The sequence below is a fragment of the Pseudorasbora parva genome, chromosome 19, assembly GCF_024679245.1.
Source record: "Pseudorasbora parva isolate DD20220531a chromosome 19, ASM2467924v1, whole genome shotgun sequence".
Taxonomy (NCBI): Eukaryota; Metazoa; Chordata; class Actinopteri; order Cypriniformes; family Gobionidae; genus Pseudorasbora; species Pseudorasbora parva.
Genome location: NC_090190.1, coordinates 28,780,625 through 28,808,605, shown reverse-complemented (window position 1 = coordinate 28,808,605; position 27,981 = coordinate 28,780,625). Strand labels below are relative to the sequence as shown.

The following is a 27,981-nucleotide window of genomic DNA, read 5'->3' as shown; positions in this document are numbered from 1 at the left end:
AATGACGATTCAACACTCATTAAATATATGCACGTATCTTGTTTGTGTCCTTTTTCCAAATGCCTTTCAGTCATCTTTTTAATAATAAATAGGGCTACTTTTAACGTTTTGCTTAATTTGAACCAAACTGTGACATTGTGTATTGAGCAAATGATCTGCTGATTAATTGTCTAACTGTTTCTGGTGATTTTTGTTGTGTATCCCCTCTGTTAGAAGGCAAATACATATCTCGTCAGTTAGTTTCTTTTATTTCTTCAAAGTGGAGCAGCATGGAATGTGTGACATCAAAAATATTCAAACAAATAAAAGTATGAGTAGTTATCTTATCTGATGTCTCTTTCGGCTGTTTAACCAAGACATGATTAACATTCGCACACACTGATTAATATACGAACACACTGACCTTTGATAAACAGTCTTGTCTGTTAGCACTTGACAATATGTTTAAGCGCTGACATGACTGGGAGAATCCAATGGATGCATTTTTCCATTTACCCATTTCTTTATATCTGAAGGGTTTGGGCTACATAACACAAACAATCTACTGTCCATTGAAACAAATAAATACATTTGAAGGACTGAAAGACACGAGCTCACGCTGTATGATAAAACTGTTGAATACGAAATCGTGTTTGTATGCATCCTTCCTCAAGTGCAAAATGCAGAACAGAAAATAAATCGTGGACTAGGGACAATTTAAAAACCCTAAAATCAAAATCAATTAAAAAACCTGTCACAAAATTGCCCTTTTACCCTGTTTCGGATTTTCTTAAAACAATTAAAATAGCCCTACATATATTCCCATTATGCCATGACATTTAAGTTTAATTTCTATATATGTATAACGTTGAACATAAAACAAGGTCGCTTCACCTGAGCCTAAGTCAGGAAAACGATATGAACAAAATATGTGACAGAAAACACAGTCAGAACGGGGACGCAAGTGTGTGCCGTGGACGGGGGGGGGGGGAGAAACATTGTATCAGCACTATAGATGAGTCAGTTTGGGCGCTTCCTGAATTCTTCCCTGAGAATAGTGCGGTGTAAGGTCTGTAAATGTGCATGGATTTGGTTCGCACCCTCCTTGCTGATGACTGTTTCCCATGGTGATGGCGCCGTTGTAGTCTATATTGCCTTGGGGTGGATGCGGTAGATGTGTCAGGCCAAATACCGAGGCCCCCATTCCTACCAAAGAATCCGAGTAGCCTCCACCGCCACTGACATACACCGGGCTACCCTGTACTTGCGATCCGTAATTGTTGTTGCCTTGAAGATGATGCGTGTCGTATTCAGGTGTAGCTGTGCCAGTCCCCGGATACCGCTTCTGGGTAGGCGGGCAGTTGTTCAGAGGTGGATATGACGTAGGAAGGCCGTACGCATTAGGTTGGAGTTTGTTATAAGATGCAGGAGAGGGTGAGTCGTAGGGCACGCTGTTAACCAGAGAATGCATTGAACTTAAATATGCACTCCCACCCCCTCCGCCTCCGGATGACAGAGCACCGGGACTGTGAGGAGACTGTGCTCCAGGAGAGGGCATCATTCCAAGCCCCTTCTGGTCCTTTTTGTACTTCATCCTGCGATTCTGGAACCATATTTTAATCTGCCTTTCCGTGAGGTTGAGCAGATTTGCCATTTCCACTCGTCGCGGGCGGCAGAGGTAACGGTTGAAATGAAACTCCTTCTCCAGCTCTACGAGTTGAGCAGACGTGTATGCAGTACGAGCGCGCTTGGAGGCGGCTGAACCTGGGGGACTCTTGTCTCCAGCGCAGCTCTCTACTGTATGAGGGCAAAAAAGTCAAATGAAAAGCATTAGTGTATGTGTCCCACCCAGTAAATGGAACTAACTGTTTATCATTTTAAAGATTACAGGGTAATACTACCATTACTGTTGGTAAAGCTAGCACATGATGACTGTATTAAAAACATAACCGCTTACTTGCAGCAGCATTTTAATACAAATAGGCCTACAGAAAATTGGGATAGTTAGTGGGGTAGAGCAGGAGTGCAATCACTAGGTAACTTGTTTTTCCGCTGATGTGTTTTGATTGTATTATTTTTTACAGTACTTTGTGTTTGCAACTCATAGTGCAGTAATGCCCAAATAAAATGGTTGCTGAAAGTATATGAAAGTATAGCGGATAGACAGGGGTGTGTGTTGGAGGTCTGTATAACGGCTCATAAGCCTTTGAAATAATGCTCTGATTTGTCAGTAAAGAGCCAAAAAAATTAAAGGCCAAATTCCATGTTGCCTATAGATATGTTTACATTATTTTATATGTAATTTATGTAATTTATGTAGAACAAAGTGACAACAAAACATTGCACAAATTATGTTACAAGAAAACAACAGAAAGCTATGAATCGCCTACTAACTCCATGATTAAATGCGTAATATGGCGCGTATGCGCATTATGTATACATGTAATCACCTGAAATAGTACTACAGGATTTCTGCTTTGTGTTCTGACGGGACTCCTTCATCCACGGAAAAATTTGTTTCCTTGTGGCTGGCGTTGGAGATGATGAATGCCCAGGATTCTTAGTGGTGGTATCATTGCTCGGAATTTGGTTCAGGGCACTGGGAGAAGATGGTCCAGAAGGGGCAGTAGGGGGCTGGTTGTTATCGGGGATGTCTGGTACTGGGGCTTGTGTCCCGTTACTCCGTTGGCAGCCCTCAGAGATTTCATTGGGTTTGTGCAGAGCTACAGAGCCACCAGGGGACTGCAAGGAACAGGCCGGTCGATGGTATTCACTTTCCACATGAAGGGCCTGGAGATATTGCTGCTGATTGGCATCATAACCTAAACCGTTTGCGCTTTGATAGGGGAAGCCACTGTAAATTGCCGAGCCGTCGCAGTAGGTCGCTTTTTGCATCTCGCCGTTTCCCAATGTTTATTTCGCTTTCTGACAAGGTCCTGACACCTTCGAAGAAGAACATTGGCTCAACGTAGTCACGTGACACCTCTTCGCCAATGGGCTCTACGGGTGAACCTACGGTGAGAGAAGATACGTTGAGCGGGTGAAATAAGGCCTATCCATCTTACTTTTCAAAGCTCAGTTGACACTGTGGCGAGACTGGGAGAGCCGCCACTTACCTTATGGCAAACTGCAACAATAGCCAAAATAACTGAAGAGAACTGAGAATATGATAACTGTTTAAAATATTTAACTTAATCACACTGTCCAATAAAAAAAGCTAGGGCCATATATAAAAATAAAATAAAAATACACAAAAATGTATCAGTTACTAGCACGAGATCATTGAGAGACTACCATTTACTGTTAAATGGAGCATTGTGTTCATGTAAACGAGTAGTATGAACCGAAATAAAGTATTAGGGCAATAAATAAACAACTATTGCCGTGAATTTAATGTGCCCCTTATTCTCAGTTTTTCATAGATAGCCTTTTCATTTTAACAAAGGTCATTAATCAGGTTACTTGCGTTTGATTTTTTGTTCTTAAGGTGTTTCAGGACATTTTTGTCTACATAAATTCAAGCCCCTGCGTGTATTGTTTGGGTTCGAAAGTTGTTGCAGGAAACCTGAAAAACCGGGCAGACGCGCGTCTCCATTACCACACTACGAACTCTTCCTCGCCGACCAAAAATAATGGATAATGATAACTGGCATCGGTAGATGCACGAGGGGTCGACACGGCCCAGATCTAATCCAGAGCGCTGCAGTAACGAATTAAACAAATTACATTCGCCTAGTAGCCTACAATGTTCAATTCCGAAGTAGCCTATCCTATTTGATATTTGAAAGGTCAATACCCTATTAATAATTACACCACAACTCGACATGCATTTATATAAGAAACAAAACGCAGATAAAATCACAATAAATAAAAAACAAAAGAATCATGATCTACTTAGAGCGCACAAAAAAATCTGCTAAACCATGGACTAGGCTATTTCAGGAATAACATCATTAATAATAATACCAAACAATACAAAACAATAACAGAAATAATAATAATAATAATAATAATAATAATAATAATAATAATAATAATAATAATAGTTGAAAGATGCCAATAAAACGTGGCTCAAGAAAAGAAAAATAAATAAATAAATCAATAAATAAAACGTGTTTTTTGTTTTGTTTGGTTTTGTTCTTTTTTTTTTTTTTTTTTTTTTTTTTATACAACCAGCGATATAACTGTGCCGAAATCAGGCCCAGATACCATACATGAGATCACATAATTACATAAAACCAAACCAACAGGCCTCCTTATTTTCTAGATTAGCCATCCATGCTTGGCTTCCAATAATTCACTCTCTGGCACTATCATACACATGGAAAGCTAAAAGAAAAGACACTAAAGCCACAAAGCAGGAGACCCAGCTGCTGCACGGGAGGAATCTGGCTTGACTGTGAGTGAGTGTGTGTATGTGCGAGTATGAACTCTCCCTGAACCGAGATTGCAGTCGCGCGGTCATAAATCACAAACTCGCCATTTAACAGCCATGCGAGAACTCTGCCTCTGTCCCGCTTACCTTCCTCTCTGACGAGCAGCGCGCAGCACGGCGCGAGCTTCTCTCATTCAGCGGCAGAAATCGATCAAACAGCGGTCCAGGGTAAAGCTAAATCGGGAAGACAACAAAGCCAGAGCTGCACTTGCAGGAGTCATGGGACGTATCTGCAGTAAAGCTGCGACTCCGTCGCGCTCGAAGACTGAAATTCCTTCCTTCTGTCTTTTTCTCTTTGAACGTAAATCAGTATAGCTGCCAGATACCGAAAGTTGTCTCGTGCGCCCTGGTCGTAAAGATTAAGCACCTTCACACATACACACATATTACGTAGTACTAAATGAACGCCTGTGTTCTCGGACCTATACTAAATGCCACCATGGGCTGCGCTCTAGTGAGTCTTTCGTGTACCACTAACGTGCACAAACTAGCACGTTAACACATACTCATGCACACCCCAGTGAACTCCCTCGAAACAGAGCGTCACCGTAGACAAGAAAAATTATGCAAATGAAGCGCCTTCTCAAGCACAGAAAGCTGCTTCTCTCCCCTGTGAACCAGTCTGGACGTAATATACTTCATAAAATCTATATAACTCTATAATTACGTTCAGAACTAGACAATTTGTTAGAAACTATTTTCAAATGTAAGAATTTAAAACGGCAATAGCCTACATATTTGACTGAAAAGTAGGCTACGGAATTACTAATTACTATAGAGCAACCACAAAAATAACAAATAACAATAAAATAACAATAACAATATAATAATATGCCTAATAATAATAGCCTAATATTAGGCTAAACATAGGCTAATAATAATAATAATAATAATAATAATAATAATAATAATAATAATAATAACTGTAATAATAGGCTAATAATAATAATAATAATAACAACAACACACTGCAACATTTCAATAAACTTCATCCATTTTATAAATAACTTGTCATGAAGATTGAGTCAAGTACTATTGGCAATAAAAGCACAGGATGCTTTTTTTTTGTTACACAGATAAAAAGGTAATAAAACTCCCGGACCTCCAAAGTAGCAGGAAGAAAAAAAGGAGCCGCGAGCTGGGGACGGGAGGTTATGGATCAAACTCTTCTGCATACGAATGAATTACCAACATCAGCTTGTGTATTTTTCTCGGTCAGACGCGAAGATTTATGTCCTTACGCAGCACGGCAGTAAACAGATTCCTGTTCTCGCGCGGCCCACTGGATTACATATTGCCAAAGCTAAAGAGAAAAGAGCGGGCGGCGTGGGTTGGTGAGTGGGATTTAAAAAACCCTTGTGTATGCGGTTTTCCTACAATTTCAGCATTTTGAACATTTACACCATTGTTTCCTTATTTCTTTCATTAAAACGATGACTAAGGGTTTTCATTAAGGCGCGGAAAATGCTAGATGAAGAAGTAGCCAAGATTAAATGATATGTAGCCTACTTTTCAAACAGTTTAAATAAAATATCTGTGTTTTACAGTAAAAAGTGTATTAATCCTTATGTTAATCCGTAGCCTATGAAACTGTTTTTATCACGTTAGCCCAAGAGTATTGCAACAGTCTCCTTCATAATGACAATAACACCATAGAAACGTGCAAGAAAGTGCATGCGTGTAACATGTGTAAGCCTTTAAATAAATGGAACAGTATAAATAATATAGTAAGACATGGTAGTTGTGTAATGAGAGCTCACCTTAAGCAAAACACAGTCTCGCGCAGGCTTAGTGATGGGACACATTCATTTATTTGGAGATCTACGACAAGAAATAAAAGTATTGTCATTTTTTTGGTCTTTTCTCATAACAATATCTTGGTTTTGTGTTTTCTCATATCAAAAACAGCCAGGAGAAATGTAAACAGTCAGCAATTAATATCCATGACACTTAACTGAACAATTTTTGTCACTCTTTTTTTTTTTAAATGAGTAGGCTATATCATTCAAAATACATACTTTTTAATTCTATTTTTATTTCAGCTGGGTTAAACAATTTTCACTGTAAATCTATTTGCACTCATTACGAATGGTTACTTGAAATCCAATCTATATCTGACACAAATAAACATAAACTGATATCAATAAAATGTATTTCTACTGAAAACAATCTTAGTAACATAAGCTTTGTATAAACATGAACAACAGATGAAAGCTCAAAAACATTAATGCTCAACTCGAGCTTTAGAGAAATATACATTTCAAAATCCTTTATACTTTAGACTATTGCTTTGCTAACGCAATTAATTGCACTACTAATAGATCAAATGCAAGAAAGGTAGAGAACCCTAAGATTAACAGCACAAATACATCAAATTAATGAATGCATTTTTACAGTTAAAGATAAATATTGATGCATGTGTGTAAATAAGAATGTATCATCAGTAATATCATAAGGAATAAAACACTCGGGCAAATGTATCGAGTTCTCCTCCATTGTGTTTCCTTCCGAGAGAATTTAGATCGAATAGTCATTAGCTCTGAAGCAGCGGCCGCCCTTAGTCCCCCAGCCCATAAATCAAGCCTCGAGCGTCGTGACCTCGTGCGGCAGCGTGCTTCTGGATGATACTCCTTATATTATATCCTCGTTTCCCATGCGAGCCTCCGCAACAAACCGGCCGCCACTGCTCTGTTGAGTTTTATTCGCTGTCTGGTGATTTATTCTTTCTGGGAAAACCCAGTTTACACACCCTTACAACCTGAGCTTTACAGCCTCGCACAAGTGTGGCCGATTTGAGTCCACGTGCAATACAAATATGTTATCGTTAATCATTCACACGTTTAAAAATAAAAATATTAGGATAAAAATAGTATTAAATTATATACTCCGGAAACAAAAAATGAAATTGAATTATAGTGTTGTGAGAGAACATATTTTTTGAGCTCCAGACAAATTTTGAAACTTCTGAAATGTATTAGAAACCAAATTAAATAGATAGTCCATGAAGTCTGTGATTTTTAGTTACAATAATATAATATAATATAATATAATATAATATAATATAATATAATATAATATAATATAATATAATATAATATAATATAATAAACCTCGGGATTTGTGAAATGAAGCAGATTCATTTTGATTTATATGGATTTTAATACATTTTTATTTAATACAAATTCAGTCTGTTTTATGTTTGGTTTTTTGTTTTACATTTTAAAACAATAATAGTTTAGTAAAGTGTTGTTTAAAGCAATGTAGCATTTATATAAATGTAGCCTATGTAACACACATAGATGAACATTTACAAGTGGAATAGTTGTTTCAGTGCCGGTTAAGTGATGAATAAAAGTTGATTCTCATATGCTCCAAGTTGAGTTTATTTTAATGATCTTGAGTCCTACTCTCTTCTGTGTTTATCCGCCATTTTACGGTAACTGACCTTCTCTTTGAGCTGCAAAAACTCACTAGAGTAATGAACAATCAGCGGAAATACCTCAAAATAAAATCCATCCTCACGGTGCGCAGGGCTTTCTGTCTTTTTCTGTGTGGAAAAACATATCCGTTCATGACAGCTGTATAACATCATCCGCAAAACGCACCAGGGTCTTTAGTTCTTTTAATTTATTTTTCTCTCTCTATCTCTCCGGCTTTCCAGCAAGTCCACAATGACCCAACCCCACTTTAGTAAAGTAGGCTAGCGCTATCAGCACAGCAGCAGACCGGGGTTCGCATGCCATCCACCCCCTTCATCATAATATCGCAACCATATTATGCGCCCCACTCACGTGACCCGGTGTCTATTAAAAAGGAAACCCTTTTTGATCTGTGAATCATTAATAGAGACTATTGTTGGTCTCCTTTGAGTCGGATCACAAAGATGGAAAAGATGGAAGTAGGCTACTGTGCTTGTCTTATTTTTTAGTAGGCTATTTAACCAGAGAAAAAGAACGTAGCACAGACTAGTTGAAACGTTATAATGAGATTGGTTGTAGATAATGTGAGAACTTTTGGTGTTTTGAGGGTATTTGGGGTGTCCTAAAATCATACCTCATAACATGAAGTCTGCTTGTGTGCCAGTGTTACTGCTAAAGGAAATAAATATATTCGCTGAAAGCAATCTTATTTCTTAATAATAATAATAATAATACAAAAATCCGATTTTACGAAACCCCCCACGTCCCCCCCCCCCCCCCCCCCCAAAAAAATAAAATACACCATCCACATGCTTGCTATCAACTACATATATTAAAATCTAATGTACTACTGTTACTAAATTGCTACCTGTGAAGAACTCGTGTGTGCAAGGTGGCCCTCTCTCGGTGATTACGGTGTATCAGTCAAACAAGACTGAATAAGAAGTTCATGTTATCAGCGGACCTACCAAGCATCTGCTCTCTCTGACCTTATGCTCTTGTCAACTCTGCAGTAGGCTACTGGTACAAATGTGCATCTGTAATAGTATATGTGTTAATACTAAAACGTATAACTGCGGACATAACCTGTAAGTTATATATATATATATATATATATATATATATATATATATATATATATATATATATATATATATATATATATATATATATATATATATATATATATATATATATATATATATGTATATATATATATATATATATATATATATATATATATATATATACAGAGAGAGAGAGAGAGAGAGAGAGAGAGAGAGAGAGAGAGAGAGAGAGAGAGAGAGAGAGAGAGAGAGAGAGAGAGAGAGAGAGAGAGAGAGAGATCTATCAAGTCTATATCTCAACAAACAAAAGAAAGAAGACTCGTCAAGAAAAGAGGCCTACTCTTTACACCATTTGGAGCTTGTTTTCCGGCAGCAGAGTGTTTACTGAAAGCTCATCCAACAGACGTGGTGAAGCCCTGTAGATAATTAATCACCTCAGCCAGGCAGGACCGCTTCTCCCCTTGCACCAATGCTTTGTTCTCTCAAAAGCCATAACTTGAAGGAGTACAAACTTTTTTTCTTCAGATTTGAACATGAGCTGAACTATGTTATCATTTTTGCTCCATATTCAAGAACCTGGAAAGAGGCCAGCACTGTCCACTTTTGAGTGAACAATGCAAAGAGGATCCATAATACATCTTAATTTTGATGTAGCTGAGTTACTGTGATGTGTGTGCTTTATCAAGCGTGACTTATGAAAGTCAGATATCTTAAAGGAGTGATGTATCCAAAACCGCTTCTTTGCTTAGAATTTTTTGTAGGTATATTCACTTGCCTGTTATAACTACAAACCCTGGGGTGTTGCGAGAAGTTATGCGAACCTGCTGAAGTCCCTGGTGCCTGTCTGTTTGCCTTCAACCATTTCAGCATATCTCCATCCCACTTACCCGAGCAAAAAGTGGACTATTTTTTTTAAAGCCATTCTGGACCAGGACTAAGGGGTGCAAATATTCGTCGTCTTTTAACATCACTTATTTTTTATATGAATTTATTATAATTAAATGATTAACTGCAGACCAGCATATTTTAACATTTTGGTTTTCATCCCTTAACAAAATGGGTTTTAAAAAAGTCAACAGGCATGGTTGTATTTTCACGAAATGGATCGTGGACTATCGCCAGGGGACAGAACAAATCTGTTCTCAATGTTGACATTTGGAGCTCTTAAAGCTAAGATTAAGCCTACCACACGCAGACGAAGATAATTCTTTTCCTTGGATTTACCGTGGTCATCATCAAAGCAAAAAATGACGTACAGCTCAAAAGCAGCTTGATCATGGTGTCAGTGAAAACGGCAATTAATGTATGAGTTTGGATAATGTTTGTTGAATCTGAATGCAATAAAAATATCTGTAGGTCTACTTGAGTTTCTTTGCAGACTGTTTTTTTCTTGATATAAACATTGACACGTGAACTGATGTTGTGGTTTATGAACAGTCAGAACACTATTATTATTATTATTATTATTATTATTATTATTATTATTATTATTATTATTATTATTATTATTACCATCATCATCATCATTAGGCCTATGTGCTTTATGGTCACAGTTTACAAATTATTTGTAAATTTGTCGAAACGTGGCTACGAGCCACAGTCTACCACTAAAATGAAAGTGATTCACTATTTAACGTTTTTACATAAACATAACCTTAAAAAAACTTAATTATTCAGGGAAATTCGACACGATAAAATTGTTGGATAATAAAAAACACAAGTTTAGTTCACATCTGTACAAACAGCATCTGCACATAACTGTACTTCAAATATGTAGGCCTACTGCATGCTTTTTCATATAGCCTATAACACTCAAAATATTATATTTCAAAAAGCTTAGATTACTTACTCCAAATCCCCTTTTGAAGACTGACCGGAAGAGGAGCAGCTGGGAGGTTCTGAGAGGTCTCGCTAAGTCGACGGTCAACTGCAAAATGAAAAATCCTACCGAACCTCCTGTGTCTATTTCTAACCAAGATGTAGCCTATCTATTATTTAATAAGGTCATGTGAGCCAGTCAATTAAATTTTAAGCATGGTAGATTGAGAGGTGAGGTGCTAGTGTCATGATGGAAGTTTAAATTTCCTGTCTGTCAAGATCTGAATCAATGATGACGGACTGTGGCTGCAGTTTAAGGGTTTTCTTTCGAAATTTGAATATTTACAAACACAGTCATACGCACTGATTTCAAAAGCCACACATGGATCGTAGCCTACCAGACCATAAACAGATCGTAAACAGACCAGATACACTATACTGTTTAAATTCATAATCCACCTCTGTGTGGGCCTAATAATTGATATCCTGGTGATAATTAGCCTACACATACAAACTATGCGTGCACTTTAGGTCCATATATATTCCTATTCTTAAATGATCTATTGCTTAGTTTCTTCGATATGTTTAAATAGTTTTTTCACAGTTTATTTTGTCTATAATACGGTTGCTCCAGTGCGAGCAATTTAGCAGATTTGAACAGTTAAGTTATATTTTTTTAGGCGCAAAGTAGGCTAAACGCAGAGTTGCCTACGGTTTTGGTCTCCCCCTAAATGTTCAAACATAGGCCATATTCAAGTTCCACTACTGCCCCATGCGTTCGAGAAATAAAAGGACCATGGTCTACGAGGGTGTTGAATATGGCGAGGTCAGAGGTTAAGGGGTCGTACGCAGTGCTTCAGTTGATGATTGGACAGCTCAATTGTGTCCTCTGCTTGACCCCAGCAGTAGTTTACACTGGTAAGTAGCCTACTGTCCGTCTCTAATTTATTTCAATAAACTTCTATGGGGGGAAGAGTGACATATATTTGTTATTTAAATAGCCTACATTTTGAATTTAGAAAGTGACTGCTAAAAAGAATTTGCTACATTTAGGATCGACTTTTAAAATGGACGTCAATTTAGCTCTAGGAGTAGCTATAAATGAGTAGCTTTTTGTGCTAAAAAGCAAAAAGATTGGGTAGCTACTCAAAAGCTACTCTGTTTGTTTTGAAATCACGAATTAGTAACATTTCTCAGCCTAATATTAAAACAACAAATTTATGGGATTTGGTCACAATAGCCTAACGGTTTGGATATTTAGAAGAAGAAAAAAAAAACTGCCGCAAAATAAATGTATTAATTTCATTCAACTAACAACAGCGATGCAAGCTCAACTATTTGGAAATGTGTAACTTATCGCATTACAAAATAATTTTGTACACAAATATGACCATTAGCTCTGCGTATGGCGTTTTAATAAACAAATACCAGAGCATTATCTACTGGAATAAATAAAAATAATTTACGTCATATGTTTGGTGGCAAAGTAATTTGATTAGTAAAGTGCACCTTTTTATGTCTAATGTTATAATGTCTAGAAAATCAAATAAGCACACCTTAACCGTTGGTCTAAACAGCAATGTTCTTGCAATTTGCGTAATACAAATTTGCTAGGCAAGCTTTTAGTCGAAAGCGAAATTTGATTTGAGTTTTACATAAGTTTTGCTTTTGTTATGGATTATAAAGATACTTAAAAAATAAAACTGTATAGGCCTACGCTTTAGAAAACAGCCAAAATAACAAAGATCACCATAGTCCTTTCTATGGATTAACCTAAAGGGATAATGCACAATAAAGTCATATTTATTATTTCCACGGGGAGCCTACAATTGCATACAGGCTTACTAAAACAACTTGACATCATTCACCAATATACAAATAACCAAATACACGAATATTCACAGCTTTGATGACGTAAATACACTTAACAATACTCTAAAATATAGAACTAAGACAAATAAGATATCTACTCCAGGAAGATTGTTCCTATACTTGTGCCTTCATGTTAAAATGTCAGTTTGTACACGCATCACTATAGCGTTGATATTCACAAATAAGACTCGGTATGCCTCGGTTAAAGACAGAAAACGTAACGATCCATTGTCCAAGTTAAAGTACATTCTACTATTGTTCCTTTAAGGGAGAAAAAAAACTATTTTACAGGAAGGATGTGATTTCCAGCTCAAAGTATGGTGGAGGAAGAGGTTGGGAAGGCGAAGTTAGGTTGCCTCGTCGGACACTGAATAAAAAGTGACCCTGTGAAAATCCGATCCTAATACTGCAATGTGTTCTTCTTTCTTGTTCAGTTCCGTCTGTGTCGATTTGCTTCTAGCACTATAGGTTTGAGGAACACGGCGTGGGAAGCAGCGTTTGCTGCTGCTGAGTGGCATCCGTTTTCACGTGATGGTTGGAGGGCGCAGAGCTCGAGGAGCGGATCTTTGTATTGGGCAGCTTGTGGTCTTTCTTCCACTTCATGCGGCGGTTCTGAAACCAGATTTTCACCTGACGCTCAGAAAGACACATAGTGTGTGCTATCTCCACCCGTCGACGTCGAGTCAGGTATCGGTTAAAGTGGAACTCTTTCTCAAGCTCAAGAGCCTGCTGGCGCGTGTAGGCGGTGCGAGACCTCTTGGGCACTCCTCCAGAGTAGCTGGCGGTCACTAAACACATAAACACACAACCAAGCAGGTGTTATTGACATTCTCAGGTATAAGTGAGATGCCGGATAATTAGTACACTTACTGAATGTTTTGAAGAGCACTAAACGAGTAGAGTATGAAACAATGGATACGCGTCGTTCTCCGACGACAGAATTCCATTCACACGCAGTCTTGATGTAACTAATTTGGTAGCATTTCAACCTGAGTCAAAGCCTATGGGAAAATAGCTTAATTAAAAGGCCTGTTTGGTGTGAATATGGTCAACGATAAACTCCTTTGGTTCATTAGATACAAAAGGCAAATGTTCCGGGCGGAACATCGAGGGAAATAAAATTTGCGTGAACTCTTTATCACCGAGATCTCGATGGCAGTAAATCCTCTAAATGAGCAATTACAACTGGGTATGTTCCCTTCATGCCTTCCGACAAATGCCCACCACAGGGCTCCTAGAGCTTTTATTGCCCGTGCACATTACTTACCAGTATTAACATGGACTTTTTTCATCCAGGGATACACCACCGGCTCTTTACCCTTCTGTGCGCCTGGAAGAGCCTCTGACACGAGGCTACAATCCTTGTTCGCAGTTGAACCAGCACAGCTCTCTGTGGTGAGGCGGGGTCCATGATTCTGCGGAACGGATTGAGGTTGCGCGTGATGACGGTCGGTGAAATCGTTGAGGCCGTTGGTTGGCACATTACCGTAATCATAGCTCGGCTCTTGGTAGTTTGATCGCGGGTATGATGTCTCCTCGTGATGGGGGAAGCCCGCGTCTTTCGGCCGCTCATAATAATCAGAGGACACGGGCATGTATCCGTTCTGCTGATATTCCTCGCAGGGTGGGAAAGAAGGTTCGATGTAATTTGAATTGATCAAGTAGGAACTCATGATCATTAATTTGAAAAGTGCAACAATTCTAATTTTTATCGTGCTGTCGTTTTTCTGATCTCTCCAAAACCCACCTACTCCTCTGTCAAATGTACAAAGTTGGTCGGTCACGTGAGAAATACGACCAATCAGCGCCTCCTGTGGGCATCGTGTAAACAAGCACCAATAGCAGGCCAGGCATCAGCAGAGCAAAAATGTGTTCGAGCGGTATATGCGTCTCTTTTTGTTATCGAATTAAAACATCAGAAATTAATTCGATATCGTTAGCATACATCGTATAGAAAACGAAACAGCTGGCTGAATGCATACGATCTATGTTCAAATGCATGCTATACATACAGTGATAAACAATTGAGTGCAACAGAGGACGTGATTTATCACGAAAGCATCCCCTTCCAGTGTTAATGCCCTTTCTGATGATAAATGTACAAAAAGAAATCTCGTTTGTTGTGTACCACGACCTGCAGTTTTGTACCCTCCAGGGACGTTCCAATTTTATAGGTTCCTCAAAAGAACCTTCAAAAAGGCCCACGACCATTTTCAGAAAGCAACTATAAGTAGCCTATATGCTGCTCACAGTGACTATGCACCTGTTAATGAATAGGACAAAGACTAGTTTTAAGCCAGCAAAATCATCAGCCAATAATTCCACACGTCTTTTGTAACAGTTTTTACAAACACAATAAACTGACTTAATTTGGGGGTTCTACTCATCGTCAAATTATTAGGAAATATCATCAGTTAGATGGTTTGCTCAACGTTAAAGCAGCCCAAGCGTGTGCCGTCAAGAAAAACGAATGCATGCTGCACGAGCCTTTTAGTTGCAAATATTTGCATATTTGCATCAAATGCTTTTTGATTTTGAAATGGTTATCATTACTGAATTAGTAAGAAAAATCTCACACATATATTCACTAAAAGCAAAAATACATAAATGTAGTCTAAATAAATAAATTCTTTCTCAGAAATCCCATAATTAAATGTATTTTTTAACTGTCCAGTTAAACTTAATTGGACATCTTATAAAGAACTTTAATGTTTTGTATATACGAGGGCTTAGATGCATTGTTTTTCGTATTCTACTCCAAATATATTCAACTAGGCTATGTTTGCAGGCAGCTATTACTTAGGCTATTAGTTGAATCAATTGTTTTTATTGCAGTTAGCTTTAATTTTGTTTTTTGCGATACATATAGCAGCCTTATTGTTTGGAGTGGAGTTTTATTCGTATAGGCCCTTTCTTCAATAGTAATGAAAATACTTAAGACTCGTTATAATAATGGCTGCAATGTCTTGAAATCGGAACTTAAGCATCTCAATGTTATTATTTTTTATTTTTTTAACCAATAGGCTAGGCTAATGATTTTTGTCTATAGGCTATCCCATTTCCTGTGAAATGCGCAACGATTATTCTATATTCCATAACTTTACAATCTTTCTGGACTTGTTGAACTGCAAATATGAAAACGACACAAATATTAGAAGGCCTACCTTGTGTTCGTGAGGAAAATAATATCCCTGACCTTGAAGCTGATAAGACTGCCCATATAAACGAAAATAATGACACATCCTTCTTGCCACAGGTAGTTCCCATAGTGTTTCTTTATCCTTAATATTTCCACGTAGTGATTCAGCCACCCTGAACTGAAAACTCCTATTAAAGTATCTACGCCAGATTCACGTTAGGTTCCAGAGCTTCAGAACCTCTCTGGCTACCTTTCTTTAGCTACACAGATATAACTTTGGGTTGACCTCTCAGTGACTCAGTGTCCATTTCGCCCCTTATTAATCTTGTTCTTTGACAGTCTTTGTTAAACAACAAGGCGTGCCCTCTGAAAAGGTGACATTTTCATATTTGTTAGACGCAGTGACCTTGCATTTACCCCGGCCTTGGACTTCATTTATCCCCATAGAGAACAGGGACCTTCTGGAGGTCGGCATATAAAAATGCTAGGTTGTTTCAGTCCATGTTTGGGTCAAATATGGACAAACCCACCCCTTGGTTTAATTTTTTTAATTAAATAGTTAACCCAAATAAATGATTTGTCCATATTTGACCCAAACCACATTTTTCAGAAGTTGTTTTAGAAGCAGTTTTCAAAGTGTATCATAAATCAAATAATACATTATAATAACATTTATTTAGAATTATATAATATTATTGTTATAATGAAGTTGAAAATAAAGATGATAATAATAAATGTTACATTATAGGCAATAAATATATTATATAGACTATTATATATGTTATTATAATGTTGTATTATTTAATTGAACTTCCTGACACATTAAGCTAAGTCTAAGGACATTTAACCATGAGATTTTAATAATATATATTTTTTAAAACAAGGAAACTTTAGTTTTCTGGGGCCCATAAAATTATTAAAATGTTGTCTGTTATTCATTACTTCTCTCCTTTGTGTACAAAACTGTCAGGCCTAAAATCAAACAAGCTACAGTATTTACATATTTAAAGCAAGTAAAACAAACCATTTATCAGAGGATCAGAAGAAATAAAACTGTGATTATGGATATGTAAATCTCACAACTACAATAGTTATTTATAGTTATATTAATAAAATATAAATTAGAGAGACCGGGGTTAGTTGTCACATTTTCATTTACTCCACTGTAAATATTGAAAGTCAATTTCAGAAACCGTGCATGTATGGTCATTAAATAGAACGAGAAATTGCCAATAAAAGCAAAAGCTAGAGAAACCTAAACATTAAATAAATTAACAGTTAATGAAACACGAAAAATATAAAAGGTAACACATTTCACCAACAGATTGTACAAAATGACACCATTTAAAATACTTACAAGTACCCTTCTTAAAACAGTTCAAATTTCCTGTTACAAAATACCTTTATTAATCGCCATACATTTTTATCCGTTCATCTGACTTGTATTGTAATTTCAGATTTGAGGACAGAATTCCAACATAAATATTTCGTTTTATTGTTTTGAACAAGTTGGCGGAAACCAAAATGCAATAAAAATTCAAAATAATTTCAATCGCGAGCCTTTTTATAGGCTAATTGAACTTTTGACGCAAACCCATATATTTGCAGAGATCTCCGTATGCGTCCCTGTGGAACAGCTCCAGTCTTTTATAAGGGAATATACGGCTATAGCATGTGTCATCGGGTCTTCTGTAAACCTGAGGTAAGACCCGTAAATTAAGTTAAATACAACCTTGGTCAAAAGTACTCGAAATTACTTTCATTAAACAAATTTTCCCGATACAAATGTGTGTGATATACAGCCTAATAATAATGGCAATTGTTGTTTAAATTTTCTGTAGGTTATTACAAAATTATACATTTGCACCAATATAGGCCTATGCATTCTTAAAAAACAAAAACAGAGAGTCAATATGGAGCCAATATGCAATATAAGATATACAAATCCATGCATATCCAAAACAATATGCGTCCCAAATGGATGAGTAAATACAATTTTTTGTAAGACATTTTATCACAAATTTCAATTCCGTCTCAGCCACGTTTATCCATATTTTACCGGTAAACAATGCAGAGTTTATTTTCTTTTCCATTTTTCTTCAGTTAAACTAAAACAATGTCTAGTTTTCAAGAGTCCAGACAAAGAGGAATCAACTCTTCAGAACAAAGAAATGGTCATTGCGGAAATATCAATCCTAAATGCAAATTCCCAGCAGAAATGTTGGTCATCAAATGCGATTTATTCAAAGGAAATTCACCAATCAAACCCTATAATAAAAACTGAATACTTAATCTCTGGCATAGGCGGAGGAGGTAGTCTCTTGGGGATGCTAACTTAGGGTCACCCCGCTTGCAGAGTTCATCGCAAGGTTAGACCAGAACTCACGGGATTCACAGCTATTCCATCTTTTGTGCCATTATAAAAGTGGCACTGCGCTCTACAAGAACAGATGACAGCTACTTGTTCTGCAGTAAACTTTTGACCCCAGCCCTCCCCCCACCTTTACAATCTCACTCTTTCTCCCTCTCTCTCTCTCTCCCTCAGACAAACAAGCACAAATAAACAGATGGACACAAACAAGCCTTCAAGCTCATCAACTTTCGCTCTCTCTCTCTCTCTCTCTCTCTCTCTCTCTCTCTCTCTCTCTCTCTCTCTCTCTCTCTCTCTCTCTCTCTCTCTCTCTCTCTCTCGCTATTGTTTTCCCCATGCATCTTTTATGTCTTCCATTTATCATGACCCGTAATATTAGGCCAAATCTATTAATACGGCATCAAACAACCTTTATATCTACAGACAGCTTGGCCTGCTGTAGCCATCAATTTCGTTCTGCTGATATCCATGCTGCATCCAGATTTGTGAACCATTTCTATTCTACCGAGAGTCCCTGCAATTAAAGGTGTATGCGGGAGTTATTATTCTTTCTCTTTCTCCCATTTCTATCCTTATAGGGATAAGGGGCGCCAATGCGGGTGACACTGAACTTGGCCAAAAGCGAGCTCTGCTGGTGGTTTACGGCGTGCGCACATTCATCTTCCTGCCGCCACTGACCTCACGGTGAACCAGGAGCGAAGACATTTTTCTTCAGTCCCTCTCTCTCCTTCATTGTCTATCGAATCCTGCCTATCTCCCACTCATTCTCACACATCGCTTTAAGTATGTGGAAGTTATATGTGCATTTTCTCATCTAATCTGCATGAACATTTTTATTTTTTCGACAAAACTGCGATTTATGTGACGTTAAGATAAAATAAAACAGCATTGTTGATCATGATACCTAAAAATGTTCTGCAGTGGTGCTATAAGATGTTGAATAATATTTACTATTTTTTAATCACAAGACTGTCAGTTGATAAACATATCCAGAAATATGAACAAATTAGGGCTATCCATATTGAGAGTAGCCGCATGAATATGCTAAAAAAGTAAATGATAGATAGATAGACAGACCAACTCCCTATCCTCTCTCTCAAAACTTTTCGACAGGTCTCAACATCAGCCAAAATTCCTGAGGGTGTAGTTGGTACTAGAAAAACTGACACAAAAGTAATCAAAAACTTCGCAAAAAAATCTATTATTTTATGCATGAAGCAATTAGTCAGAGAGCAATACCCCCTACCACTCATCTGCCGGACAAGCAGGTCTTCACAAACCCTCATTTACACAGTTGAAACTGAGTGCATTTATGTTCTGCTCATTTTTCCATTGTGGGCCTATAGAAAATCTTAAAACTCTTAACAGAAGCGAAAAATCGAAACAAACAAGCTCGAACTTACCATGAGCTGGCTCTGGTCCACCCGAATGAATACGGTCGACGTGTTTCCAGTCCATAGCAATCTGGTGTGTCAATAGAAGTTGTGGTAAGCAGTCAATGAACACCTCTAAGGTCTGCAGAGAAAGAGAACGAAGCTCCACGTCAGTGCGATTAAACTTTATATGCGATATAGTGTCAACTCCCCAAAACCATAAAACTGACTTTAATTGCCACCACGTGACTGTTTTATGGCCAGTGAGCCTATCTGCAGTTTCACTCTGGGTGAATTTTACGATCTAATTCGAGGACCAAACCTCATTATTTATCTTACCCGCCAATGTCACGGATCCAGAATGGCAAAGGGTCTAGTAAAGTTTGCCGCTAAAACCCTTTTCAGATTTCCAGAGAAGAGAAGAGTGCGAGACACTGGGCGTGGACGCATACTCATGTTGAGAAGTTGGCAAGGGGACCATAAGTGCCCTTACCACATTGGGTAAGTAAAGTAGTGATTAGTGCGTCTCATACCTGTTGAACCACCCACGCTTTTACAGAAATAAACAAATTGCTGTAAAAATAACAATAATAAAAAAAACCTTGCTACACATTTTATTTACTATGGTTTTGAAAGTGTAATATTTCATTTGCAGTTTTATACTCACGCGCACATCAATAATCAAACCACAACAATGTGGTAGCCATGACTTTTAGATATTTGATTCTTCCACACACAGACACACAAAAACAAACATGACAAAACATTGAGATCTAATATTTTAGGTAAAAACTTTATTGTTATGAACAGTGCATTTATCATTGACCATACTGTTTTCTTCATTTCCAGTTATCATTCAAATTTCACGAGAAGGGAAATTGAATAATTAGAGTTGAACATTTGAGTAAAACACAAACCTATTCAAGTATAAAAATGAGGACACGACAAATACACGGACAAGTCTGAACATAACAATTTTATCAATACACAAAGATGACAGCAGCACAAACAAAATTATTTTACTTCAGCATTACAATGAATTAAATACAATCGATATTTGATATCGAATGAAAATAAATACATACATAAAATACAGCCATTTATATTTACAAACCAGGAAACAAAATCTAACAACAAAATTGCATTTAAGTTACGCTTCATTTAACAAAAGTCAAATACTTTTACAAGTTGGCTTACCCAATGCACCGTCAAAACATGTTATATTAGCCTAATTTACACTTTCGTGTGGCTTTCTAAGACGATGCAAAGATCTATCCATATTAGCAACATTGCATAAAAACACAGAGGGGAATTGTTTAATTCTTCTTCTTCTTACTATTATTATTATTATTATTATGACAAAGGCCGCAACACAGAGCCCAACACTCTATCACGTCGAGTGGAAAGTTATTTTGTGAAATGGGAAAAAAACTTTATTTCCTTGTAAAACACACTTAGAATAAGGAAACAGACGCGCACCCCCGCGCGCACAGACTTATTGAAACACTAACAGATTTCATGTATATGTTATAGGCACATTTACAATATATACACTTTTTCAGGGCCGGTATCCGCTTCCTGCAGCCGCCATATTCATACTCTTCAACTTATTGTCCTTTTTCCATTTCATTCTGCGGTTTTGAAACCATATTTTGATTTGTCTCTCTGAGAGACAAAGCGTGTGTGCAATCTCAATTCGTCGGCGACGTGTCAGGTACCGGTTGAAGTGGAACTCCTTCTCAAGCTCAAGTGTCTGGAAGCGTGTGTAGGCTGTCCTGGGCCTTTTCCCCTCCGGTCCGGTCAAATTGTCTGTTATACACAAAAGTTTGTCATTTTCACTTTTATAATTTAATGTAGCCTACTGTAATACATATTATGTAATGCACGACACAAAACACGGTTGAAAGGACATGCGTCATCTTCAAAGCATGCGTGACACTCGCTCTCAAGGACAGAAAGCATACAATTTAATTCGTCTAATTTCCTTAAATTATCTCAAATGAAATCAGTTTTATATAATGCATTTAGCCAATTCCTTAATGGGTAGTCGACAGGGCAATTCATAATACAAGTAGGTTCTTTCATTTTAATAAAATAAAATCTATTTTAGATTATTGTCCAAGACCTGGACCCAGTAAACATGACAGCACACTGGAGGTGAAGTTTCGATATAACTGTCCAAAAACCAACGTAAACTGTATTTGCATTAGACGTCCCCAACTGATTTTGTGTAATTTGACAGAGGGTGATTCACACCTAACTCCAACACTCAGAACACAAACATAAAAAGCAGAACTCTGTTTTCCGTTTACCATGACTTATATGAAGTTTTCGCATCCATGGATAAATCTGCGGCGCCTCGGAAACATTCTGTGAGGCTGTCTGCGCACTTCCAGGCAGATGTTCTTCTTCCATAGTGCTAGACGCTTTAGAGACGTCCTCGCGACTGAGAACCGTCCCGACGCCGTTGGTCGCTGAGCCTGCGGTGCTCGGTAGTGAGGTTTTCAGGGCGCGGTGTGACTGCTCGCTGACAGGAGAGTTGGCTAAGGATGAGCAGGGGAGAGGGTCAGAGGAAGTCTCGGCGCCGCTCGCGGTAACCGGTTGATTGTACTGGACAGGCGTCGCAGTTGGACTGTCTGTGTAGCTTTGAGTTCGCTCACCAGATGAGAGAAAGTGTCCGGTGGTAGAGCGCCCAGTGCTGAGATCCATTCCATTGTAGCCGTAAGCATACCTGCCCGAATGCATGCCCGTAGAATCTCTGCATTGGTCACTAGAGCTATGGTCTCCATAGTTATGTAAGGGATAGTCCGCGCCATTTGGATAGCGACCGCAAAATGAGTTCACAAAATAAGAGCTCATTGGTTGACAATTACCTTATAATTATTTTTAGTTACTACAACTACCTTTATGGAGAGAACAATGCTGCCGTGTGTGTTTGATTTGTATCTCTTGATGGTTTTGAGCTTCTATTGCACCCTTGCACAATTTATGATGAATTATGGAAATGAGTGAGACACAGACTTAATGCTCCCTTACGTAGGCTCCCAAATATGGGGTACGGCTTAGAGTCACGTGTTTTTGTTGACCAGTCGTAAATCCTATTCCATGACCTCCAGCGGTAAACTCACGCGTAAGCAGGAAATCAGGGTGGAATTGTTAGGACACGGGAGCGCGCAACAAGAGTTTCGCCGAACTAGCTGTTGTTTGCTCTGCTAAAGATTGTAGCCGCGCGCCCCCCTCTGGTTTAAGGCGGGACTACCAAAACCATCAGACTAGAGGCGAGCACGCGATGGGGTCATTCAGAGGGTAACGACTCTGCGGTAGAAAAATTGTATCTGCTGAAACAATGCACCGTGACCTGCACACAAAACACGCACCAGAATGTCTAATGGATTCAGTAGATTCAAAGACAAATGCAACTGAACGTTTGAAATAGCTATAATACCAAATATATACCATCGGAATCTTGTGTCTATAACATAAGCATACCCACTCATAATAAAAAGGAATACAAGGAAAATAAAGAGTGGTTTATCAAATTTACACTATTCGGTTATGTATCAGGTATGCCACACTCTCTTATAGGTTTTAAGATATGGTGCATGATCATCACTAATTATTATAGTATTGGTAGCCTATATTATATAACAGAAACATATATGGAAAATGTAAGGTTATGATGATCTGTGTGTGTGTGTGGTCTTGGTAATCCCTACTTTATGGGGACCACAAATGTCCCCTCAAAGATGGCAATAGGTTACCAGTAGCCTAATTTGTACCTTGTTGTGACATTTTTTGGTTCCCATGAGGAAACAAGCTTATACACATAGGCTACAGAATTCTCTATTTTTTAAATAAATTAATTGATTTATTGATATATTAATTTTTTTTTAAATCTGAAATAACAGAAAGTAGGTTTAGGGGTAGGGTATATAATATACAGTTAGTACATTATAAAAGCCATTAGGTGGTAAATCCCTATAAAATATGGAAACCCAAGATTGCCCAAGATGTATGTGTGTATGTGTGTGTGTGTGTGTGTGTGTGTGTGTGTGTGTGTGTGTGTGTGTGTGTGTGTGTGTGTGTGTGTGTGTGTGTGTGTGTGTGTGTGTGTGTTGGTCTGGTTAAATTAGCTTTACTTATTGTTGTTTGTAGTGATTCTTTGATGTCTGTGAGTGTGCTGCAAACGTACTTTCCCAACAAGGATAAATCCAACTGATGTTTCAAATATATGCTGACCAATGGCTTTAGAGGGGAAATGTATCTATATAATAGCCTATATAGCCTACCTACAATAGGGAAAAAGCACATTCAATTGTAAATTACGGTTTCTTTGAGTATAAGAGGGAAAACAATATCTGAATAGCTACTAAAGCAATATAAAAGTTAAAAAAAAAAGATTAACTAACTAACTAACTAACTTTTCACGAGCTTTACCTATTTTCTTGACAACAGGCAGGAATAAAATTCCCAGGAGCTTATGACGATGAAAAGAGCAAAGCAGTGACAAAGTAGCTGGCCCTTGGACAAACACTTATAAATGAGAACGGGTTTTTTTTTGTAACACTAACCTAATAAAAGCATATTGTTAAAATTCAAATTGTCTTCTCCACAGCTGTTCATTCTGCAAAATATAGAACCTTATTTAGGCATGCTTTGATAAGATGACAAACATATCGGAGTCCTAGAGATATTCGCTTAAGTTTTGGCTCTTGTTCAGCACCCAGCACCATATCCGACGGTTCGCGTAAGATATCGAGGCGCTCATCTTATTGCCTATGACATTGAGGTCGTAATTCGTTTCAGAATAGCCCATTATCTAGAAACCAGGCATCTTTGAATTAACGTCGAATTCAGCTTTCCCTCTAAAATTATAGAAATTTGGTAGAGATGTTTAAATGTTTAAATCTTACGCGAAAACGTTATAAAACTCAAACCCCAAAATATAATAATAATAATAATAATAATAATAATAATAATAATAATAATAATAATAATAATAATAATAATAATGGCTATACATATTCTTCAGAAATTCAACATGCAAGTTACCTAAACTGGTGAGTTATTTCATGTTTCAGACATCCTGACACAATTCTGTGTCTATTCCATTCTCTGTAGTGGTAATGCTTTTAATGCTGAACAGTAGCTGAGCTAGGATCTAGATAGATTCCTCGCCGTTTTACTTCACATTTCAGTTTGTTACAGGCTAGTTTGAACAAGTGAACATAAATCACTTGCTTGTACACCCAGTAAAGTAGATCACCATCTAGTGGTGGGTTTGATGTAGCCATATAAATTAAACATCATATGTGTCCCCATTCCCAATAAGAATATTTGATATTTAAAGCGTTTAAAGATTTCTACGATTTGCTTGCTATTTAGGAGTCGAGACAAAATAAAATAAAATAAAATTAAATTAAAAAAGCCACATTGTAGCCTAACGCATATTTTACGAAGGCTAGCCTATAACCGTTTTGAGTTTAGGTGTAATTTTGCGGCTGTCCTGCAGGTGACTTCATGTAATCAGTATACACTTTTGCACTCGTACGATTTTCAAGTCCTAATGACAAGACGCAAATAAATAAAGGCGGTTTCTAATTTATTATTCGTAATACCGTTTCAATTATCTACTAAGACTTATTTTAAGAACATGACCTACAACTTTATGACCATTAGCTATTAGTAGTAGTACTCGAAACCTAAAACTTTTCTGGAACAAGGACCGTACCACAGTTCTTGCCTACAACGCATAATGAATTAATACAAAATCCTATATCGACATTGTACAACCCTTTCAAAGTTCATTATTTATAGGATACAAATAGCTTATGCAAACCTATTCCATTAAGGGAAATACTAATAACCTTTTCCTTTAAAAAACTAAAATCAAATCATGACACATTTTTGCAACGCTAGTCATATGACATAGGCACATACCCTACAGTCTTCAAGGCAGCAGTAGACATAATTCAGTGAACAAAAAACAACGACAGCAGTAGACATAATCCAGTGAAAAAACAACGACAGCATCAGCAACGAACAACAGCATCATTCAGACCAACAAATCTAATTTTACATTTTTCACAAAACGCAGGATACGCTATTAGCAACATTACAGAGTCAGTTCGATAGCACAAGAAAAACCCAAGTCCTTACCGTTCAGTGTTTGTTGGTCCACGAAGGCAAGAAACAAAAGCTGATGAAAAACACTTCACAGATCTTCGGAAAGCTTCTCTACTATAGTGTGCCAAACAGGATTCGAGCAGTTTTCTCTTTTCTGTCAGTCAATGCCCACTTCGATGGCAGAGAATGTAGACTATTACCTCAAAATTAAAAGACAAGAAATTAACAACGACGAAATTATGTGAAGAAGCAGAGATGACAGAATGCTAGACAAAGCAAGGTCAGAAGAAGAATGCTGCTCTATTTTGGGTAGGGATGCATACACATAAAAAGTTAACGTTCCTGTGGCCTCAAGACACGTGAACAACTGGTAGCCAATAGGAGCTAGCGGCAGCTCATAAAGTTGTACGGCAAAGTAGTAAATTTTAATAAACAACAACAGATTTATAGCTTCTCTAGAGAAGAGGACAGAAGGTGGGGGCTGGGAAAGCAATGTTTTCAGCCAGGCGCCATTTTACAGAGAGGCGGAGCACACAGGAAAAGTAGCTTAACTCTAAAGACTTAGGTTACATATCAGCATTAGTATACAGTGAAAAATTATAAACAATAACTTTTTTTAATCAATTGTTTGAATTGTCATAATAATATTAATTTAACCCTACATACACCGATTTATTAAAATAATAATAGGCCTGATACATTTTATTTCAATAAAATTGAAATCATAGGATAACGGGCACATGAAGATTTTAAACGATCCAAATATTGTGGAGGATAACTGATCTTTTCAGATGTTTTCCCAGAAAAAACTGATGTGAACAAAATAATTACACAATATGTTTTACTTTAGCACAAGCATAAAGTCTAGGCCTAATTCGTAGTGGTTAGGCCTACATTTTTGTGTCTAACACCATTTTAGGTGTTAAATTTAATCTTTAAGTTCCCATATTTTAGAAACTAATATTGATGTATGACTATTAATGTTATAACGCGTTTTAATCATTTTATTAAATTAACTTGTTTAGACGATAGCCTCGGAAGCCCAATATAGGCTACGAGTTCACATTTGGTGTCCTTTTCTGAGTCTTTGTGAAATAGCCTACCGCAGACTGATCGTTGAAGTCATTTTGGCCTGTCACTTTGTCAATACCTAAAATGATCGAAATATAAATATTTCTAGATTTATTATTTAAAAACTGCACGATTAGCATACTCCAAAGAGAGACATTAGGATAATATCATCGCTCCTGTCTAATTAAAATTATTCTTGGTTTTGTAGCCTACCTATTAATTGATAAATTATATTAGGCCTATTGACATGCCTGTGACCTGTTAGTATTAGGTTAGATTCTGGTCAGTATTTTACAAAAGTATAGCCCAATGCCCGCCACATCAGGTATATGAATCCACGGTTTCTTTAACAGAAGCCATGCTATAAATCTGGCAAGCAGACACAAAGAGAGAAATCAATTATGCAACCAGATACGCATAGGAGATCCTCTAAATTAAGACACACTGAGTAATTAATTTATTACCACAGACCCAAGATATTAAGACATTTACGACTTCACACATGCATGAACAGCTGCATCAGCGTCTTAATGTTACAGGACACGACAGTGTAGTCTCTGACACAATAAAAATAGGCTAAAATAGACAAGCTTTCTCAAACAAACAAACATGAAAGTCATACCTTTTCACATTGAAGATACACATCCGACAGGTTCTGTCCTTGCATGCTATAGGCCTATGAATTTGGTGAGGGAGATGTCCAAGTTCTTTCTAAATCCACGATGAGCCGCAGCTTGACCATGTCATGTGTAAAAGTCAGTTCCTCCTGCAGTATAGACTCTATATTTCCAGAATATAGCTCCATTTTTTTTTTTTTTTACACAAAAAGCAACTTTTCTGGCCAGAGTTGAGGAAGGAAGAGTGAACTGCCTTTGTATGCTGTGAAAAACATTCCAAATTCATTTAATATTCATATTCTTTTTTATGTTGAGCAGGAATCCTTGTTGTCGTTTTTACGAGCCAGGGTGATATACAATCCCATTATAGCCAGAGTTCATATTAAATACCTACTTCACTGGCATTGGGCCCATGAAGTCACATGATTACCCCGCAAGCACTTAGACGGCCAATAAGTATTGCTTTTGCCTTTTCATCAGCTTGCAGTTCATCTCAAAAATCAGTCAATGGACCGCTGAAAATGATCACACTTCCTGACAATTAGTATTTTAAAATATAGAAATACTAAGGAGACTTTGAAGACTAAGACTGCAGATCGTTTTTGATTAAAGTGTATTTAAAATGCATTAATTTGTCAAAAGAGATATTTTTATACGGTGTTTCTTTTTTCTTTTCTTATTTTTCTTATTTTGT

The 27,981-nt window shown here is 37.4% G+C and overlaps 3 protein-coding genes across 7 annotated transcripts; all 3 read right to left on the bottom strand.

Moving 5' to 3' along the window:
* Nucleotides 1–964: 964 nt before the first annotated feature.
* Nucleotides 965–27,461, bottom strand: hoxa3a (homeobox A3a). 5 transcript variants are annotated; one of them, XM_067426614.1, is made up of 6 exons: nucleotides 27,293–27,461; nucleotides 25,633–25,799; nucleotides 19,504–19,615; nucleotides 6,175–6,235; nucleotides 2,430–2,991; nucleotides 965–1,776 (listed from the first exon to the last, which is right to left on the bottom strand). In XM_067426614.1, exons 5-6 carry the CDS (start codon nucleotides 2,872–2,874, stop codon nucleotides 989–991), a joined length of 1,233 nt encoding a protein of 410 aa, XP_067282715.1. In that variant the 5' UTR covers nucleotides 2,875–2,991; nucleotides 6,175–6,235; nucleotides 19,504–19,615; nucleotides 25,633–25,799; nucleotides 27,293–27,461; the 3' UTR covers nucleotides 965–988. The 5 variants fall into 5 exon arrangements, with proteins under 5 accessions (XP_067282715.1, XP_067282713.1, XP_067282714.1 ...); XM_067426612.1 differs by lacking the exon at nucleotides 27,293–27,461 and having other exon boundaries at nucleotides 25,633–26,057; XM_067426613.1 differs by lacking the exons at nucleotides 19,504–19,615; nucleotides 25,633–25,799; nucleotides 27,293–27,461 and adding an exon at nucleotides 7,914–8,359.
* hoxa4a (homeobox A4a) lies at nucleotides 12,504–14,346 on the bottom strand. The gene is made up of 2 exons (XM_067426620.1): nucleotides 13,858–14,346; nucleotides 12,504–13,378 (listed from the first exon to the last, which is right to left on the bottom strand). The coding sequence occupies exons 1-2, from the start codon at nucleotides 14,267–14,269 to the stop codon at nucleotides 13,053–13,055; spliced, it is 738 nt and encodes a 245-aa protein (XP_067282721.1). The 5' UTR covers nucleotides 14,270–14,346; the 3' UTR covers nucleotides 12,504–13,052.
* Nucleotides 20,254–22,587, bottom strand: hoxa5a (homeobox A5a). Its single transcript, XM_067426618.1, has 2 exons — nucleotides 21,786–22,587; nucleotides 20,254–21,282 (listed from the first exon to the last, which is right to left on the bottom strand). Exons 1-2 carry the CDS (start codon nucleotides 22,330–22,332, stop codon nucleotides 21,032–21,034), a joined length of 798 nt encoding a protein of 265 aa, XP_067282719.1. The 5' UTR covers nucleotides 22,333–22,587; the 3' UTR covers nucleotides 20,254–21,031.
* Nucleotides 27,462–27,981: the final 520 nt, after the last annotated feature.